The sequence below is a fragment of the Scyliorhinus torazame genome, chromosome 21, assembly GCF_047496885.1.
Source record: "Scyliorhinus torazame isolate Kashiwa2021f chromosome 21, sScyTor2.1, whole genome shotgun sequence".
Taxonomy (NCBI): domain Eukaryota; kingdom Metazoa; phylum Chordata; class Chondrichthyes; order Carcharhiniformes; family Scyliorhinidae; genus Scyliorhinus; species Scyliorhinus torazame.
The window spans coordinates 122,955,522-122,974,635 of NC_092727.1; the positions used below are offsets into that span (position 1 = coordinate 122,955,522).

Sequence of the window (19,114 nt, forward strand, 5' to 3'; positions counted from 1 at the left end):
ATAGTCTCTTCTGTATACCAGCTGTAAAGATTCTCATTGAAATGCAGAAGGCAGTCCAACCAGTTTCTCGTGTGCATGTGTTCAATGTGGAAACCTACCACAATCCAGTAATATCCTGTGTTGAATTGTTCAGCTGCAGAGGTCTTGAAATGTTTAATATAATAAAAACAGAAAATGCTGGATAAGCTTCGCAGGTTTGGCAGCATCTTCCAGAGCAATGGTGGCGGATGTTTGTGACCGTATTTGAGGAGCTGTTCGGCGTTGGGGGGGGGACGGGACACAAAATGTGTACAGACTGCATAGTTGATTGCTGGGAAGTATGTTTCCCGGGATGTTTATTTGTTGTAACCTGTTTTGACACAGACTTCGAATAAAATACATTTTTATAACAATCTTACAGAGCTTCTGTAGAAGAGTCCTATGGACTCGAAATGTTGGGCTGGGTTTATTGGCTGTTCACGGAAATCCCGTTGACAACGACGGGACCAGTAGCGCCCGCTGACGGGCCGCTTCCCCCATCAAAAAACCCACGGTGGGTGGTCAGTAAATCCCGCCCATTAACTTTGTTTCCCTCCACAGATGCTGCCAGGTCTGCTGAGTTTTCCCAGCATTTTCTGTTTTTATTTCCAATTTCCAACATCCACGGTATTTTGCTTGTACCTTGAAATATTGACATTGTTACAGTGAGGGGTTACTGTGTATCAGTGAGGATTACAATGGGAGGTTAGTGAGAGGTTACAAGTGTACCAGGGAGTAACAGTGCAGGGTTACAGTGTATCAGCGAAGGGTTAGTGTATCAGAGATACTGTACTGAGCTGGAGATTACTGCATGGTGAAGTGCATTATAATGAGAAACATCTATGTATGAGTGATATAGTTAAGATGTATTGTGTATTAAAGTATTAAGCTAGCTTTATTATTGTGATTAATATTTGGCTACAGGTATTACAGCGGCTGATAAAATCACGAGGGAAGTCCCAAGCTAAACACCTGAATGTACAGATGGTGGCATCAGACAAGCTGGCCCAGTGTCCTCCGGTCAGTATCTCCCATTCAGATGGAAAGGGGTTTCCTTGAGCAGAAGGGCACACGTATTATTAACCAGGTTCATCAGGCTGCACTCTGACAGCCTCTGCTTTGTCTGCCTGCCTGTGCACAAGTCTGTGAAATCTGGGTTTACAGATGTGTAAACAGTGGGGTATTGTAAGGTGGAGATTATTCTTTGTTCAATGCTGCAAGGAGATTTAAAACTGGAGTACAGAAAAAGTGTCAACGTTTCTCGCTTGTTAAGGTTATTAATGATGAGCTTGTACAGCATTCTGCAGCTGCTCTGCCAATGACTGAATCACAAAGAGTGAGCTGCTCATTCCACCGCTGTCTTGCATTCTACATCTTGCTAACAGTTTCTGTTTAATGCAGAACCCTGTGCAGAAATCGTTATGAAACGGCTGCTTTCCTTCTTGTCTATATGTATGATATATCCTGCACTGATAATTTATGATTATGCTCACTGGCCTCTGTCTTGTGTTGTACAGGTTCCTCCAGTTCGTTAACGCAGGGAGCCATCTTCCCAAAAGGGAACCAAGTTCCCGAGCGAGCGCATTTAGCCGCATGTTTCCCGACATTCACAGGGCTGAGAAACGCATGACTGTTCAATGCGATTCGCTCGCAGGGGCTCACATTGTAGCGAGAGATCGTCCAGATCTCCAAGGCCCCCAAAACAATCCCCTACTTCCCCCCCACTCCCCCAGCCCAAACTCAATATAGGAGGATTCCCGCCACCACCACCCCCCCCCCCCCCCCCAACACCCGTGTCAGGCCACCCTGGCCCGATCATGTGCGCACAAATAATGCCAGCTTGGCAGTGCCACCTTGTCAGTGCCAGGCACCACCTGGCCCAAAGGGCTTGCGGCTGGGGGCCACCAATCCCCCTGGGGATCCACGAGTGCCATTGCATCCGGTCCCTGTTTGTGGGGACCACTTTCTTTTTTTCAAAAAGTATACTTTATTCATAAAATCTATTCTAAACATTACAGAACATTTCGAATTGTCTTGACTGAACATTTACATCAGAGTTACACATTCCCTTGACTTTCTTCCACTCAATTTTGATAACCTTACACACATATCGCTGTTTACGTTACAATTCCTTCTCAAACATTTACATTGTCATGTTTCTTTTATGCATTGGAGTGTTAATGACCCAGACCGAGGGGGGTTTACACTGTTACCCGCCCCTCGGTGTACATTTGCTGGAAAGACCTTACACAGTGGTCTTTCCCCATTGCGCCTTGGCGGCAGCTGCCCCAAGCTCGAGTGCGTCCCTCAGCACGTAGTCCAACACTCGGTCGAGGACAGCTCTTTGCACTGGAAGATCAGCAAGTTTCGGGCAGACCAAAGAGCGTCTTTCACCGAGTTGATGACCTTCCAGCAGCAGTTGATGTTTGTCTCGGTGTGTCACCAAACAGTGCTCGCCCAAAGTCTCTGAGGCAAAGGGGTTGAATCCCAAAGCCTCAGGTACCTTGGGAATCTGCATTTTAGAATGAGGCTAGCTGTCTTGGTCTAATATGCACCTTGCCCACTCTGCTTTCTGGCAGGCAAAGCTGACAGAGTGAAATGGACCTGAAGGGGGCAAGCAAATAGCAGACTTCTACCGCAACTGCCCGGTTCGAATGTCGGAGGCAGAGACCACCTTTTAGGCTCCACCTTCCAGCATTCAGTTGGAGCTTTGAATGGCAAGAGACCACTCTGCCCCTTGAGCCTGTTCTGCCACTCAGTTCGGTCTAAAACTGATCTGTTTCTCAACTCCATTTGCCCTCCCTGGTTCCCTATGCCGATAGTGAACAGGAGTTAAGTTGGGCAAGTCACCCTGAGAACATGGCCATGCAACAGCTCGCTCACCTTTACAGATCAAAAATACTCAGTGCTCAGGGGGTCTTGCTTGAAGCCTAACGTTCAGCCAATGGACCACCCGATGGTGATCCAGAAGCTGGGACTTTTAACCATTTTGTTTCCCCTCCCTTGATCCTGGGCTGCTGAAACCGATGTGGCACCTTCAGAGTCCAGCTACTCGGAACAGGCTGAGGTCAAACTGGCCTGGTCCTGCTTGGTTCCACAGCAAGCAACTTGGGAAATTTTGAAACTTCTCCATCAATATTTTTTAAATTCATTTACACCTGGGTGTTAATGGCAAGGCTGACATCTATTACTCATCCCTAGTGACCATTGAGAAGGTGGTGACAAGCCACCATCTTGAACTGCCACAGTCTGTGTGGTGCAGACAAGCACTGTAATGTTAGGGAAGGAGTTCCCGGATATTGACCCAATGGCGATGAAGGAATGGCTGATATATATCCATGTGGGACAATGTATGACTTGGAGGGAATGTTACTTCCAAGCACCTGCTGTTCTTATCCATCTAGTTAATGACAGTCAAGGGCTTTGGGAAGGTAGTTACATTGATTTCAACAGGTGCAGAGACGATGGGAATCTGGGGAGAAAAGAGGGAAAAGGGCCTTTCAAATTTGTGCTAGGGCAGCACGGTGGCACAGTGGTTAGCATTGCTGCCTCATGGCGCCGAGGTCCCAGGTTCGATTCCGGCTCTGGGTCATTCTCAGTGTGGAGTTTGCACATTCTCCCCATGTCTGTGTGGGCTTCGCCCTCACAACCCAAAGATGTGCAGGGTAGGTGGATTGGCCACGCTAAATTGCCCCTTAATTGGAAAAAAATGAATTGGGTACTCTAAATATAAATAAATAAATTTGTGCTAACTTTTCTTCCTTCGCAGGAACTTTTTGATATCATTCTGGATGAGAATCAATTAGAAGACGCTTGTGAGCATCTAGCTGAGTACCTTGAAGCCTATTGGAAGGCCACCCACCCAGCCAGCTGCAATCCTCCCAACCCTCTTTTGAACCGCACTATGGCAACGGCCGCCCTAGCTGCCAGCCCAGCGCCCGTGTCCAACTTACAGGTACAAGTCCTCACTTCTCTCAGACGTAACCTTGACTTCTGGGGCCCAAGTGATGACGATGACAACAAAGGAGCCACAAAACAGCAGACGGAAGCAGAAGATACAGTCTAGCCATGAAGCGTACAGAAAGGAGAGAGAGAGCACAAGTGGTGGTGTCACTTTAAATGCGTCTTCCCAACTCTTGTCTCAGTTTGTAACCCCTTTCCTAGAATGTAGTTGCACGTTGATGTCCACTAACCATGCTTTGTTTTTGGTCAGGAAAGACATGACACTTGAGAAAGAAAAGTGGTGCCAATTATGAGAGGGACACATTTTTTCTTCAGCAACAGGCAATCCTACTTGCCAGTGGCACACTGTTGGTGTTTTTTTTCCCCCTGCTGTTCCATTTTGTGTCCTGTGAGCAGCATGCAAATGATGAGCCAGCATTTCGACTTCAGGCACATTCCCGGCTAGTAGTTAGAGCTAGACTGCACAGCTTCAAGCATTCTGTGTTTCAAACGGAATGAACAAACCCTAACTTGTACTTAGCCACACCAAACTGAGCCTACATAAATCCATTAGATAAGTCTTCAAGCCACATCGTTGTCAAACTAAGCTAGAAGCTCTTCCAAAGGCAAAAGAATATTAAAGATGTATTTATACTTTAGTGTTACTGAGAAGTAATCTGCACTTTGCTGCACTGCTTGGAGTGCAGTACAACTCAAGAGGTCATGTGCCTAACTGAGTCCGCAGAGAGGTTAGGTAAAACCTGGAAGAACTTCAGTCAACACTATGTGGTGTTCAGACCTCCAGACACTTGATTTGTGGAGTGCAGACACTTCAATCCAAGCTCTCAAAGCGTTTAACATTTTAACAGCCAGTTTGGGAGCTCCGCCTGTGTTTACTCCAATGTAAATACACGTTAGAAGGATTGTGAATAGAGTGGGATTATTCTACTCCTAACAATCTCTCACAGTTGAGTCTTGCAGCCCTCTCTGACCTCTGCTGTATCTTGGGGAATTTAAGTGAATGGAGGGTGTGCATTTTAATTTCTGAAAATGGCTGGAGTTCTAGAAATTAAATATGCCTTGTATTTACCCATTTCAGCTCTGGGCTTGCTCTGTGAGCTCTATGTCTACAGCATGTGCAAATACTGCTTTCTGCGGCAATCTTAACCGTATGGATTGGGACTGAGATAAACCGCAATGTTTAACTTCAATCCCCTGACTTTGGTGTACAAAAACCCCTGGAGCAAAGTAAATTGAAAGGTTACAAAAAATTTAGGGTAAGAATTTAGACGTTGAGAGACTTACTCATCAAAGAATGGGCTAGTATCCCCCCGATACACTTTATCAATTTTATTTGAATAACCACTGTGAGATTTGCAACAGTTTGTGAGTCATTTAAGCACCCTTCACCAAACACTGTAGATTTGAAGGTTTCTGTGCATTGTGTGTGTGTGTGTGCTACTTAACAAAAAAACATGCTGATTTGAAATAGTGTTCACAGGCATTTGACACAATTGTGTTTGTAAGATATAGTCTACAGAGCAATGTCAGCCATAATGAGTCAGCAAAAAACGGGGCAGCACGGTGGTGCAGTGGTTAGCACTGGGACTACAGCGCTGAGGACCCGGGTTCGATCCCGGCCCAAGGTCACTGTCCATGTGGGGTTTGCACATTCTCCCCATGCCTGCATGGGTCTCACCCCAACAACTCAAAAAGATGTGCAGGGTAGGCACAAATGTAGCTTAAGGAAAGATTTGATATTGATAGCTTGCATACCTTCTGTACTAAAATGCAGATTAGATTTCAGCGTCTGTGCAAATCCACTTTGTAAGATTACAGACACTTAGCATTTGCAGCACAAAAACAGGAACAGACCCACAGGCGTGTTCAGTAAGATTAACAATAACACCTTTACCAAAGGTGGCTGCTTTCCTGGGTGTAAATGCACAGGTGAGCCGGGGCCATGGTGTTGAAGTGAGACTGGGCACAGGCAGATTGGTAGATATTTGTTTGGGGATCTCACCTGAATAGTTGGGAGTGAGCTGTCCCCTGCTGGTCACATCTCCACAGGCAGTTCCCCTGACAGGGGTTGCTGTCCTTCCCAATAGTGAGTCTGGGGCTGGTCGTGGGAGGGTTTAGAGCAGGTAGTTGGTGTTTGAGGGCAGCTGTTGGTGCAGATTGGGTGGAAGCTTGGGGCGGGCTGTGGGAGCTCTTCTTTTAAAAGAAAACTTACATTTTTAAGAACAGATAGCCAAAAAGGTCGAAGGTCTTTGCATCTATTGCATAATTTACAAAAGGGGTACTTTGGAGGTTAAGCTCCTAATTTATATATTCAAGCTGGCTAATGCCTGCAGGTGCCTAAAAGCTCAGGCTCACCAGTTTGGCATGCAGAACATCCCATAGCTAAATTTCTAGCCGCTGTGCTGTTTTAAGCCCAAGAATCAGAACAGGTTTTAGGGGCGGCATGGTGGCGCAGTGCTTAGCACTGCTGCCTCACGGCGCCGTGGACCCGGGTTTGATCCCGGCCCAAGGTCACTGTCCGTGTGGGGTTTGCACCTTCTCCCCATGCCTGCATGGGTCTCACCCCAACAACTCAAAAAGATGTGCATGGTAGGTCAATTGGCCACGCTAAATTGTCCCTCAATTGGAATAAAAAGAAATGGGCACTCTAAATTTATTGAAAAGAAGAATCAGAACAATTTTTGTTCTGGGTGGCACAGTGGTTAGCACTGCTGCCTCACAACACCAGGGACCCAAGTTCGATTCCGGCCTTGGGCGACTGTCTGTGTGTAGTTTGCATGTTCTCTCCGTGTCGGCGTGGGTTTCTTCCCACAGTCCAAAGATGTGCAGGATAGATGGATTGGCCATGACAAATTGCCCCTCAGTGTCCAAAATGTGCAGTTTCGGTGGGGTTGCAGAGATAGGGAGGGGGAGTGGGCCTGGGTAGAGTGCTCTTTCAGAGGGTCAGTGCCGACCCGATAGGCCAAATGGCCTTCTCCACTGTGGAGATTCTATCGCTTTAACACATTTGCAATGATCATTCTTAGGGTTTGAGCTGACAATGAATCCATTACATGGAACTTGTTGCTTCCTAGGTAAGACATTGAAAGAACCCCTGAAAAGGAACCACTCACCCTCTCTTGGCCAGATGAGGACTATGTACCACCTTATTATTATTGTTATTGAACTGGATCAAACTAAGTCGAGCACAGGAGGACGTGGAGTTTAAAAACATTTTTAATTCAGGGTATCAAATTCTTTTTTTCCAATTAAGGGACAATTTAACGTGGCCAATTCACCTACCCTGCACAGGGAGGACACAGAGTTGACCCTGCGATGAGCCCCACTCCACACCTTATCCCAAAATCGGATCCAAATCACCCTCCCATTTCACCTTCACCTCACTCAACCAAGCCAACTCCGCTGATAAGACCTGGCCGTAAATACCTCAAATACTCCAGCCACCAGACCCGGCCAAAGATAAATTCCTCTCCAACAGAGAGGACGCTGGTATCAAGGGGAATGAAGGAAAAACCTTCCACAAAGAATCACAAAGCTAGAAATATCTGAACAAAGAAGTCACAGGGAGTTGACATTTTTCCGACAGCTCGTCAAATCTGGCAAACATTCCCCCCAAACCCTTTCCAAACTCCCATGACCTAAACATGGAGTATAAGCCCGGCGGCATAAAGACATGTGATTCCTGCAAATTGGGGCCAGCAACGACTGCTTCCAGATTAGAAGAAAATCTTGAAAGAGAACACGGAAGCGAGGCTGTTACTAAAGCACCCAAACTAGAGCCGCTACAAGAACTCGTCTCCATCTGCCCCCATACGGAACTCAGGTCACTAAGCCACCCCAGCACTTTTTCAATATTGGCAGCCCAATAATAAAATAACAAATTGGGTAAAGCTAAGACACCTAATTCTCTCTCTCTGTGGAGGTACGCCCCATGGATCCTTGGGGTCTTGCCCACCCAAATAAAAGAGGACACTAATTTATTTACTCTATTAGAGAAGGATTTGGGGAGAAAAGTGGTGAGACATTGAAAAATATTCATTTTAATAGTGTTAACTCTGCCTGTCAAGGACACGGGGAGGTTGTCCTACTTTCGCAAGTCAGATTTAACCCCATTCACCAGACTAGCATAGTTCAATTTATGAAATCTCGGTTCCCCATATAACAAAAGCTAGATGTGGCAAGGCGAAAAGGTAACATCCCCAGATTAGCTGCCTCCCTGGGGGGTTAATCGGAAAGTATTCGCTCTTGTCCAAATTCAATTTATAACCAGAGAAGGAGCCAAAGTAGCTTCAATACCTCCTCCACAGTGGAAACTGGGTCAGTAATATAAAGAAGTAGACCATCTGCGTACAAGGACTCCCTCTGCTCCCTCCCATCCTGATTTATCCCTTCCCACTTACCGCAAGACCTTAAAGCGATGATCAGAGGTTCAATTGCTAAGGCAAATAGAAGTGGAGACAGTGGATATCCCTGATTCGTACCCCTATTCAGCGGAAAATACCCCGAGCTCAAGCCATTAGTGCGAACACTAGCAATGGGGGCCCTATACAGTAAACAAATCCAGAATATGAACTATCGTCCCAAACCAAACCTCCCGAGAATCTCAAAGAGATTGTCCTACTCCACCCTATTACACGTTTTTTTCGGCATCCATGAAAACAATAACCTCTGGTTTGGACACTTGAGAGGGCGAAAGGACAATTATTTAACAGACCGCGTACATTGGCCGACGCTTGACAAAGCCTGTCTGGTTTTCCAAGATCACCTCTGGGGGGGCAGAGCTCCAATCGCCATGCCAGTTCTTTTCATTCAACTTTTTTTAACTTTCAAATTTCGACTCTGTTCTGTCTTTGTTGCCAAATTCAAATGAGGCAATAATTCCGATTTGTTTTGCAGAGGAAAGACTTCTCAGGAGTTGTTGTAAAAGCAGTGAAACATTGGGTTACTCAAGGAGTTCACAGGATTCAGGTTTTATGTCTTTTCAGTTTTTACTCTACAGAACAGCCCCTGGTAACCTTGTTACTCGGGTAGTGAGATGCTTAATGCAACAAAATCCTGGGTCAAAATCCTGGAACTCCCTCCCTAACAGCGCTGTGGATGTACCTACACCTCAGGGACTGCAGCGCTTCAAGAAGGTGGCTCAACACCACCTTCTCAATGGCAACTGGATGTGGGCAAAAAATGCTGACTGAGCCAGTAATGCCCCAAACCCATGAAAGAATAAAAAGAGACCTATTTTAGAGTCATTCCTGGCTACGTTACGATGCCACGTGAATGGATTTTACAGTATGCCATACACTGGAGCATTACCAAAAGAAATTAAATTTCCTGCTCATAGAATTGAGCCCAGTCACCTCAAAAATAGCAATGACTATCGGAGGAAAAAAGAACATGGTACATATGCAGCAACAAAACTTAACTCCAACCAGCCTTATTGATGTGGGAGCAAAGGCAACTGGTTAAAATAAAGCTGAGCATATCAGAGGGACTGAGGTACACACTCCACACAAAGGGACAGTCCTGCAGCCCTGGGCCTGTATTCAGGCCCATTTACAATTCTGTCGCAGTCAATTCTTTATAAACGTTTACAGCGTTCACAGTCAGATTTTGAGCATTTCTCTCGTGGCTCACTGCTTAAGAACAAAGAACAAAGAAATGTACAGCACAGGAACAGGCCCTTCGGCCCTCCAAGCCCGTGCCGACCATGCTGCCCGACTAAACTGCAATCTTCTACACTTCCTGGGTCCGTATCCCTCTATTCCCATTCTATTCATGTATTTGTCAAGATGCCCCTTAAATGTCACTATCGTCCCTGCTTCCACCACCTCCTCCGGCAGCGAGTTCCAGGCACCCGCTACCCTCTGTGTAAAAAACTTGCCTCGTACATCTACTCTAAACCTTGCCTCTCTCACCTTAAACGTATGCCCCCTCGTAATTGACCCCTCTACCCTGGGGAATAGCCTCTGACTATCCACTCTGTCTATGCCCCTCAGAATTTTGTAGACCTCTATCAGGTCGCCCCTCAACCTCTGTCGTTCCAGTGAGAACAAACCGAGTTTATTCAACCGCTCCTCATAGCTAATGCCCTCCGTACCAGGCAACATTCTAGTAAATCTCTTCTGCACCCTCTCTAAAGCCTCCACATCCTTCTGGTAGTGTGGCGACCAGAATTGAACACTATACTCCAAGTGTGGCCTAACTAAGGTTCTATACAACTGCAACATGACTTGCCAATTCTTGTACTCAATGCCCCGGCCAATGAAGGCAAGCATGCCGTATGCCTTCTTGACTACCTTCTCCACCTGTGTTGACCCTTTCAGTGACCTGTGGACCTGTACTCCTAGATCTCTTTGACTTTCAATACTCTTGAGTGTTCTACCATTCACTGTATATTCCCTACCTGCATTAGACCTTCCAAAATGCATTACCTCACATTTGTCCGGATTAAATTCCATCTGCCATCTCTCCGCCCAAGTCTCCAAACAATCTAAATCCTGCTGTATCCTCTGACAGTCCTCATCGCTATCCACAATTCCACCAACCTTTGTGTCGTCTGCAAACTTACTAATCAGACCAGTTACATTTTCCTCCAAATCATTTATATATACTACAAAGAGCAAAGGTCCCAGCACTGATCCCTGTGGAACACCACTGGTCACAGCCCTCCAATTAGAAAAGCATCCTTCCATTGCTACTCTCTGCCTTCTATGACTTAGCCTGTTCTGTATCCACGTTGCCAGCTCACCCCTGATCCCGTGTGACTTCACCTTTTGTACTAGTCTACCATGAGGGACCTTGTCAAAGGCCTTACTGAAGTCCATATAGACAACATCCACTGCCCTACCTGCATCAATCATCTTTGTGACCTCCTCGAAAAACTCTATCAAGTTAGTGAGACACGACCTCCCCTTCACAAAACCATGCTGCCTCTCACTAATACGTCCATTTGCTTCCAAATGGGAGTAGATCCTGTCTCGAAGAATTCTCTCCAGTAATTTCCCTACCACTGAAGTAAGGCTCACCGGCCTGTAGTTCCCTGGATTATCCTTGCTACCCTTCTTAAACAGAGGAACAACATTGGCTATTCTCCAGTCCTCCGGGACATCACCTGAAGACAGTGAGGATCCAAAGATTTCTGACAAGGCCTCAGCAATTTCCTCTCAGGTTGCCTGTGTGTGACCTTAAGTTCCAATTTGTTTAGTTGGGACAAAAATGAAATCAAAGGTGGGGTGGGGTGGGGGGGGGGGGGAAAGAATGTAACAGGAGGCTATTTTAACCTGACCCCAATGTCAGGGAGACTGATGGGAGTGAGTGTAACTCTGCTTTTACAACCCACTCTCCATTGATGTTCAGCCAGTGCCTCAAGTGTTTCCCGGCCATGAGTGAGGTGAAAGTGATCCTCTTGGGACTCAGTAATGGTTCTGTGTGTTTAGTAAAGCACAAGAACCATAGACCCATATAAAGATTACGGTGCAGAAAGAGGCCATTCTTCCCATCATGCCTGCGCCTGCCAAAAATTAAAACCAAAAAACTAGCCAGTCATTTTCCAGCGCCTGGTCCATAGCCTTGCAGGTTCCAGCACATACGATCCAGGTGCCTTTTAAATGAGTTGAGCGTTTCAGCCTAAATCACGAGCCGAGCCAGTGGTTTCCAGAAGCCCCCCAGCCTCTGGGTGAAAGACCTTTCCCTCATGTCCCCTCTAATCCTTCTACCAATCACTTTAAATCCATGCCTGTTGGTAATTGACCTCTCTGCTAGGGCAAACACGCCTTTCTTGTCTACCCTGTCTAGGCTTCTCATAATTGTGCACAACTCAATTAGGTCACGTCTTAGTTGCCTTGGTTCTAAGGCCCCTGCCGATCCAATCTCTCCTCCTAGCCAGAAAGGTCAAGGACAAACTATTCAGTGTGGCGCCGAGGGGGTGGGGGGGGGGGGGGGGGGGGTGGGGGGGGGGGGGGGAGCATTGCCTTTATGGCCCAGAAAAAAAGAGTATTAGTGAGAGGCAGCATGGTTTTGTGAAGGGGAGGTCGTGTCTCACTAACTTGATAGAGTTTTTCGAGGAGGTCACAAAGATGATTGATGCAGGTAGGGCAGTGGATGTTGTCTATATGGACTTAAGGTCACTTATGCCTCACAGCGTATCTGGAAAACCCCTGTCGCCTGATGGAGCACCTAACAAACAAATACCGCAACCATTGCAGAGTCTGAAGGGGAGTGACAGCTTAACACTCCAGTCAACACAGGTTTGACAGTTGCTAATGGGTCCAACTAGCACCCAACTGACAGAGCTCCCGTGAATTCAAAGCATTTTCTGACTTTTTTTTGTTGCCAATTTTCAGTGTCTGTGGACTCCCTAGTCCATTAAAGGATGGATGTGCTCAGAAAGTTGAAAGTAACAGATGCAAATTGATGTACATTCCTCTTGGGCCTGACCGTAAAGCGAGTGATAGCGAATCAGCTGCCCTGCGTCTGATTATTGTCCGGGACTAATTTATATCCCGTAAAACCTGCTGCGGTGAATTTCCATAGTTGGTATTGTAGTTTAGTGTTGATGATTCAGACACTCGCTTTACGTTTTTCAATTCCCATTGCAACATTTTTACAGTGGTGGGTGTTGGCCGGCCCTTGCAGGGGTAATGTCTGCTGTTTAAAAGTCAAAACAAATTTCGACCAAGTTGCTGAAAGATTGCAGTCATCGTCCGAATAGCACTGGCTGGGACGGAGTGGCTACAAAGGTCTACAACACTTCCTGGTCAGCTGGGCTCAGCCTGGGCAGCATTCTGAGTGCCACAGTTCTGGTGCAGGCAACGGAACTAAATATCAGAAGCTGCATACAATATTCAGCCCTTCTGACATCATCTGTTCTGTGCCGATGCCCAAGATGAATTGCTAACCCTTGTTCATGGAACTACATTGGATAAACACACACACACAAACTGGTCATTCAGTCCAACTGGTCCAGGCGGGTGTTTATGCTCCATCCCATTATTCTTCCTCATCTAAATCTATCATTGTGGCCCTCTCTTCCCTTCTCCCTCATATGCTTGCTCCTTTTCCCCTGTCCATGCTGTCCACTTCAGCCACTCCCTGTGGCAGCAGCGACTTCCACATTCTCACCACTCATTGGGTGATGAAGTTTCCTCTCATAGATTATCATAGCATTTACAGTGCAGAAGGAGGCCATTCGGCCCATCTGCACCGGCTCTTGGAACGAGCACCCTACCCAAGGTCAACACCTCCACCCTATCCCCATAACCCAGTAACCCCACCCAACACTAAGGGCAATTTAGGACACCAAGGGCAATTTAGCATGGCCAATCCACCTAACCGGCACATCTTTGGACTGTGGGAGGAAACCGGAGCACCCGGAGGAAACCCACGCATACACGGGGAGGATGTGCAGACTCCGCATAGACAGTGACCCAAGCCGGAATCGAACCTGGGACCCTGGAGCTGTGAAGCAATTGTGCTATCCACAATGCGACCGTGCTGCTCTCAATTCCCGATTGGATTTCTTGGGGACTAACTTATATCGATGGCCTCTGATTGGTGCTCGTCCCACAGGAGGGAACATTCTCTCTGTATCCACTCCATCAAAACCTTTCATTATTTTAAACACCTCTATTTGGTCACCCCTTGGCCATCTTTTTTTTTAAAAGAGAGGAGAGACAGTTTGTCAAACCTTTCCTCATATTTATATCCTGGGGTCGTCCTTGCAAATCTTTTTTTTATATAAATTTAGAGTACCCAATTATCTTTCTTTCCAATTAAGGGTCAATCAGCCTACCCCGCACTTCTTTGGGTTGTGGGAGTGAGATCCACGCAGACACGGGGAGAATGTGCAAACTCCACATGGATAGCGACCCGGGGCCGGGATCGAACCTGGGACCTCGGCGTCGTGAGACAGCAGTGCTAACCACTGCGCCGCCGTGCTGCCCTCATCCTTCTAAATCCTCTCTGCATCCTCTCTCCCGTGCGTCAATATCCATTTTTTTCTAATATGGCGACCAGAACTGCACACACTGCCCAACATGTGATGGAACCAAGATCCTCGGGCACTTTGAATCCTCAATAACGTGGCCCACGTGCCTGCACAGAAATTAGGACTTGCTTCTCTTTAAGTTGCTTTCTTTCAATGCAAAAGTGATACCATTTCTGGATTAGTCTAATTGGAACTTAATTCATAAAAGTTTTAACCGTCAGAGTTCATGTTGACATTGCTAAAACAAAGTTGCTTTTTAACACGTTATTGAGCTTTATGCTGAACTAGTGAAAAAAAAGAGAGGGATTGTGTTGTTTCCATGTTGCTGTTGATCTGCATTATTAATCTGCTGTAAGAGACTGTGCTTGTGGTTTATTGTTAACCTATACTTGTTTTCCCACCCTCCCCATTCTCTCTCTGCATGGTGTGCTGTTACTAACTAGGGTCCCTACTTAGTGCATGGAGAGCAATCAAATGACTGTTCAGCACCCGATCGGACAGGCTTGCATGACTATCGGAATGATTCTGCTAAACAGTCCTACCATCGCTTGTCATCCTCCATGCCTCAGTACAGCCACCACCCGAGGGCCATGTCCCGCGGCCTCTCCCGGCAGGACACCTTTGACTTGGAGACGCAGGGCAGCCAGGACTCGGCCTACACCGAGCCAGGGGACTCCTGTGTGGAAATGGACCTTTACGAGGACCAGGAGCCCCCAGAGGAGCCACGTGGCACTGCCGCCCGCTGGTGCAGCATCTCACGGCAACAGGCCCAGCGGCAGGAATCCTGGGAGGAGGAGGAGGAGGAGGAGGAGGAGGACAACCACAACAGACATCAAAGGAGCCGGCTGAAAGGCAGAGATCGCTACCGACAAAACAACGACGAGGTCTTGTCCAGGAAACAGAGCGACATCGAGGAGTGGAATCGCGACGTGTACATTTGCTAAAGTGCAGCTCACATTTCGGCTCGGGATTTTCTCCTGCTCCTCTCTGGAGAATTTTGTTATCTTGTTGTGCCGCCGCTCAGTTCTGTTTCACTGAAATACTTGTCCAATTCGAGGAGTTCATATTGTTTTAAGAATTCGGAGCATTCGTCCTTCCAAACTTTCTAGATAATCACACCACTCCTGGGCCTCTCTGTTTTATGTAATGTTAATCAGCAATTATTGATTTGAATGTGGTCCTTCGACGTAGGAGAGGCGGATTTGAATGCAATTGCCACGTCTTCTCTTTCTCCCTATTCTTCATAGTGCCTCAGTATTGGGTCTGCCAGGGTTTCGGTAACCAGACCAGATATGGTGAGTTGTTAACCATTTAAAGGACGTGACACATTTGATAAACACAGCTTGAATCTGTACACTGCATTACTGTACATCCCTTTCAAAACAATTTCACCTGCCAGTGGATCTGTGGTCATCACTTCAGACAGCTTGAAGATGAAAATCCAATCAAACAGCCAAAGGCAAGAATCCCACTGTCTGATTGGAGGATTTCTAGATCAGTCAGGATGACTGTCGCTGGGTGTAAAATATTTTCCTGTTAGAAACATTCAAGGAAACATTGTGGAAGCATGAAGATAAAAGGTGAAAACTTTAAAAAGTGGCTCATCCATAGACCGCTGTCCTTCGAGAATATTCTTTCACCGACTAATCCTTGTTGACACAAATTTACTAATCAAGGCTAGTCTCAGAGGGAGGAGAATGGAGGGATATTTTCATGTCTTCGACACACCTCTCTTTTAACCCCTTCTCTCCATCTTTAATGGATGATTTATTAAACTATTTATTAAACCCACTTTGATGATAGAAAAGCCCCTTCCCCTCTACTGATTCCCCAAGTAATTTCCGATAAGGAAAAGGTGGGTGAAGGATTTAACAAATATTTGAAGCTGCAAATGATAATTGTTATCCTGTTGTTAAAGGGAGTATCATGCTGAATCTGTCCCTTCCTCCAACAACAGTGCAGATGGTTTATTTCATTTCAACACTGATTCTTATGATTAGGAATACTGCCTGGGTTTTCAGTTCAGACTGTATGTACATGCACACACTGCTCGCTCTGTGAAACAATGTTGGTCAGCCAATTGTTTCCAATCAAGAGCTTGAATTTGCAAAAGACACTGGCTCTCTTTCCTCACGGGTGAAAGGGAGTCTAAGCTAACACTGGGATATCAGGGAAATTATTCTCCCATGGCCAAGGCACAGATTGGTAATGAGAGACATGCTTCAAAGGGGCTTAGCTGGTCACTGTCCTTTCAATATGGCTAACATCAGTCACCCTGGGAAGGTGGGGGTATCAGCCTTGGTCAGTCTGGGGGTGGGGGAAAGGGTTTTGAAGGGTAATTTATGCCAAAATGTAAACATATATAGAATAATAAATATTTGCAAGCGGTTTAAAAGGCAGTGATGTAATCAAGGGGTTCAGATGATGCCCTGAAGCACAAGTGGGTTGAAACAATGGCCTTGGGGACTTGATTTGAATCCAACCCAGTTTGTGCTGTGACAATGTCTCTTTCCTGCTGGCTAAAGGGGTCTGAAGAAAAAGTATTTGGAGCAACTTCTATCAATACACTGCAGTCAGGAACTCACAAAGTTACCTATGACTTGGCACCGGTAGAGGCTAAATTGGCCTCTTCACTGGAATATACCTTTTAAAATTGAATAAAAATGGACACTGCTGCACTAGGGGGTGATTATTTGGTGATATGGGATGAAAGTATATTTGTCGGGCCAGATCTTAAGGAGCTTTACTCTGTGTCAAAGCTGGAATATGACTGGATGCTCATGTGCCATGAGGAACCAGGTGCCAAAAATTGAAATATTAAGTAGTTATCCGAAAAAAACAAATTAACAAACAATACAAATGGAAAGTGTACAACTCTCAAAAAACCATTGTCCAGAGCCTACAATTAAATCATGGCCTTTGAAAATCACTCCCTGCTATTTGGTATTGTTTATAATGATATACTGTTTGAATTTTCTGTGGGAGGTTTTATTGTGTTACTGATCGGTTTATGTGCTGGCAGTGCACTCCTTGTCCTTGACGCCTAACAAAACTTAGACCAGAGGATTGATGACGGTCGTTGCTGCTGCCCTGGTGAATTACTACCTGCAGCCGATTTCTGAAAAATTCTATGTCCAGTATATATTATAAATAAATGTTCAAATGTAAATTTTAATAAGAAATGTTGTACTATATTTATTGGTGCTATTTCAGCTCTTTCTCCACCTCCCAAAAATTGTTGACCCAGTTGCAGTTTTTGTTACTTTTGTCCAGTGTAGATAGGCAGCCAGTAACCATCGGAACCCATAGCCCACCCAGCAAAAGTCACAAAGCACAGGGGTGGCAGAAGATCTGTACTTTGTTTTGCTTCTCACGTGATTTTATTTTCAATGGAGAGCGATGTAAAATAGGTTTGCACACTCGCTTTCATCTGTGTTACAATATTCTACAAAAATTCATGTCCTACTCTAAAGGTCTCTGCTGAATGAGCTAATTTGATCCATTTTTAAAAATTCATTCATGGGCCAGCATTTATTGCCCATCCCAGAATGCCCTTGAACGAAGTGGCTTAAGAGTCAACCACATTGCTATAGATCTGGAGTGGTGGGCCAGACCAGATAAAGATAGCAGATTTCCATCCCGAAAGTGCATTAGTGAACCAGATGGTTTATTTTCAACAATAGTTTCATGGTCATCATTAATTCCAGGTTTTTGTTGAATTCAGATTCTACCATGGCAGCATTCAAACCCAGATCTCCAGGGTATGGGTCCCTGGATTACTAGTCTAGTGAAAATGCCTCTTCGCCCCCACCTCCACATCTGCAGTAAGACTCAGTAATGTTGAGATTAGGGACATGTGAAGTCAGCCCAGAGCCCTACAGGTAAGTGTACACAGGTGGGCCCTGAAGAGTAACAGAATTGATCAAAGCTCTCCCAACTTAAATAACCTGCTGACAAGTGAGGCGTCTACTACAAGGCTTTCAAGCGCTCAATAACCTGCAGCCCAATATAGGCTAGCACTATGGACAGAGGGCGAAAAGATAATTCGAGGAATTTTTTTCACCACCCCCCCCCCACCCATTAAACAAAACAGCAATATTTAAAAACGCGTGATGGAGAAATGCATCTGGAATAGCCGACAATTAGGACTCAAGTGGAAATTAGTATGTGCTCAACATTAGGAGCAGCACCTTTCGCCTGAGATCCATTAAAAAAAATTTAAGATGCCCAATTTCTTTTTTCCCAACTAAGGGGCAATTTAGCTTGGCCAATCCACCTATTTTGCACTTCTTTTGGGTTGTGGGGTGAGACCCACACAGACACGGGAAGAATGTGCAAACTCCACACGGGCAGTGACCCGGGGCCAGGATCGAACCTGGGGCCTGAGATCCATCTTTGAGTTCCTCTCTTCTCACTAGCACTGACTGAGATTAAGCAAAGTGAGACTCATACCTATTCATCTCTGAGCAGCTTTCTGCTCTCTGCTTCCTGTTGATCAATATGCAGGAACTCTGCTTACAAAGCAAAGGGAAGTGCTTCAAACTGCAGATACAACTGCACTGTAAATTCTATGATTCTATGAAACTCTCAGTCCCTTATTATTAAGAATAAAATTACTTTGACCGGCTTCAACAAAGGAAACTTTGAAAGAAAAGAATCTTAGGGGATGGATACCTCCAAGGCCAATCCAATGCTTGCCAGCGTTTATCACTGCCATGGGAAATTGTCACAATCCATAATGATAACAATTCTATTGCCACATCACTGTAAACAATGTCAAAACTATGAAATAAATACACCACTCTTCTTTCACTGCTCAAGTGCAGTGTTGCGTTTAATATGTTTTGAATGAAAGGGAAGGAGTGACAGAGTGTGAGGGAGGCGAGGTGGATGAGCTCTGATGTCTGATTCAGAGCCTGCTCTGTGTTCACTGATGCTCAATGGAATCGTTCCTCTTTCACCCCCTCTCAGTGGAGCTGGATAGCACATGTGCAACCATTTTGTATTATGTCCCCTCTGTCCTTATTGTTGCTTCTCCTGTTTCTCTCTTTCCTCTCTCTTCTTCTGCTCCCTGCTCTCTTCTCTCTTTCCCTCTCCTCCTCCTGCCCACTTCCTCCTCTCCTCTAATCCAGGGCCTGGTGGCTTAGGGGG

The 19,114-nt window shown here is 45.9% G+C and overlaps 1 protein-coding gene across 5 annotated transcripts in view; it reads left to right on the forward strand.

Annotated features, from left to right (window-relative positions):
• Positions 1–18,783, forward strand: part of cacnb1 (calcium channel, voltage-dependent, beta 1 subunit) — a 298,678-nt gene extending 279,895 nt beyond the window's left edge. For all 5 annotated transcript variants that reach the window (XM_072487438.1, XM_072487433.1, XM_072487434.1 and 2 more), the window contains 3 exons: positions 943–1,038; positions 3,788–3,973; positions 14,407–18,783. In XM_072487438.1, coding sequence (XP_072343539.1) covers positions 943–1,038; positions 3,788–3,973; positions 14,407–14,907 — 783 coding nt within the window. In that variant the 3' untranslated portion in view covers positions 14,908–18,783. The remainder of the gene's footprint in view (positions 1–942; positions 1,039–3,787; positions 3,974–14,406) is intronic.
• The last annotated feature ends 331 nt before the right edge of the window (positions 18,784–19,114 follow it).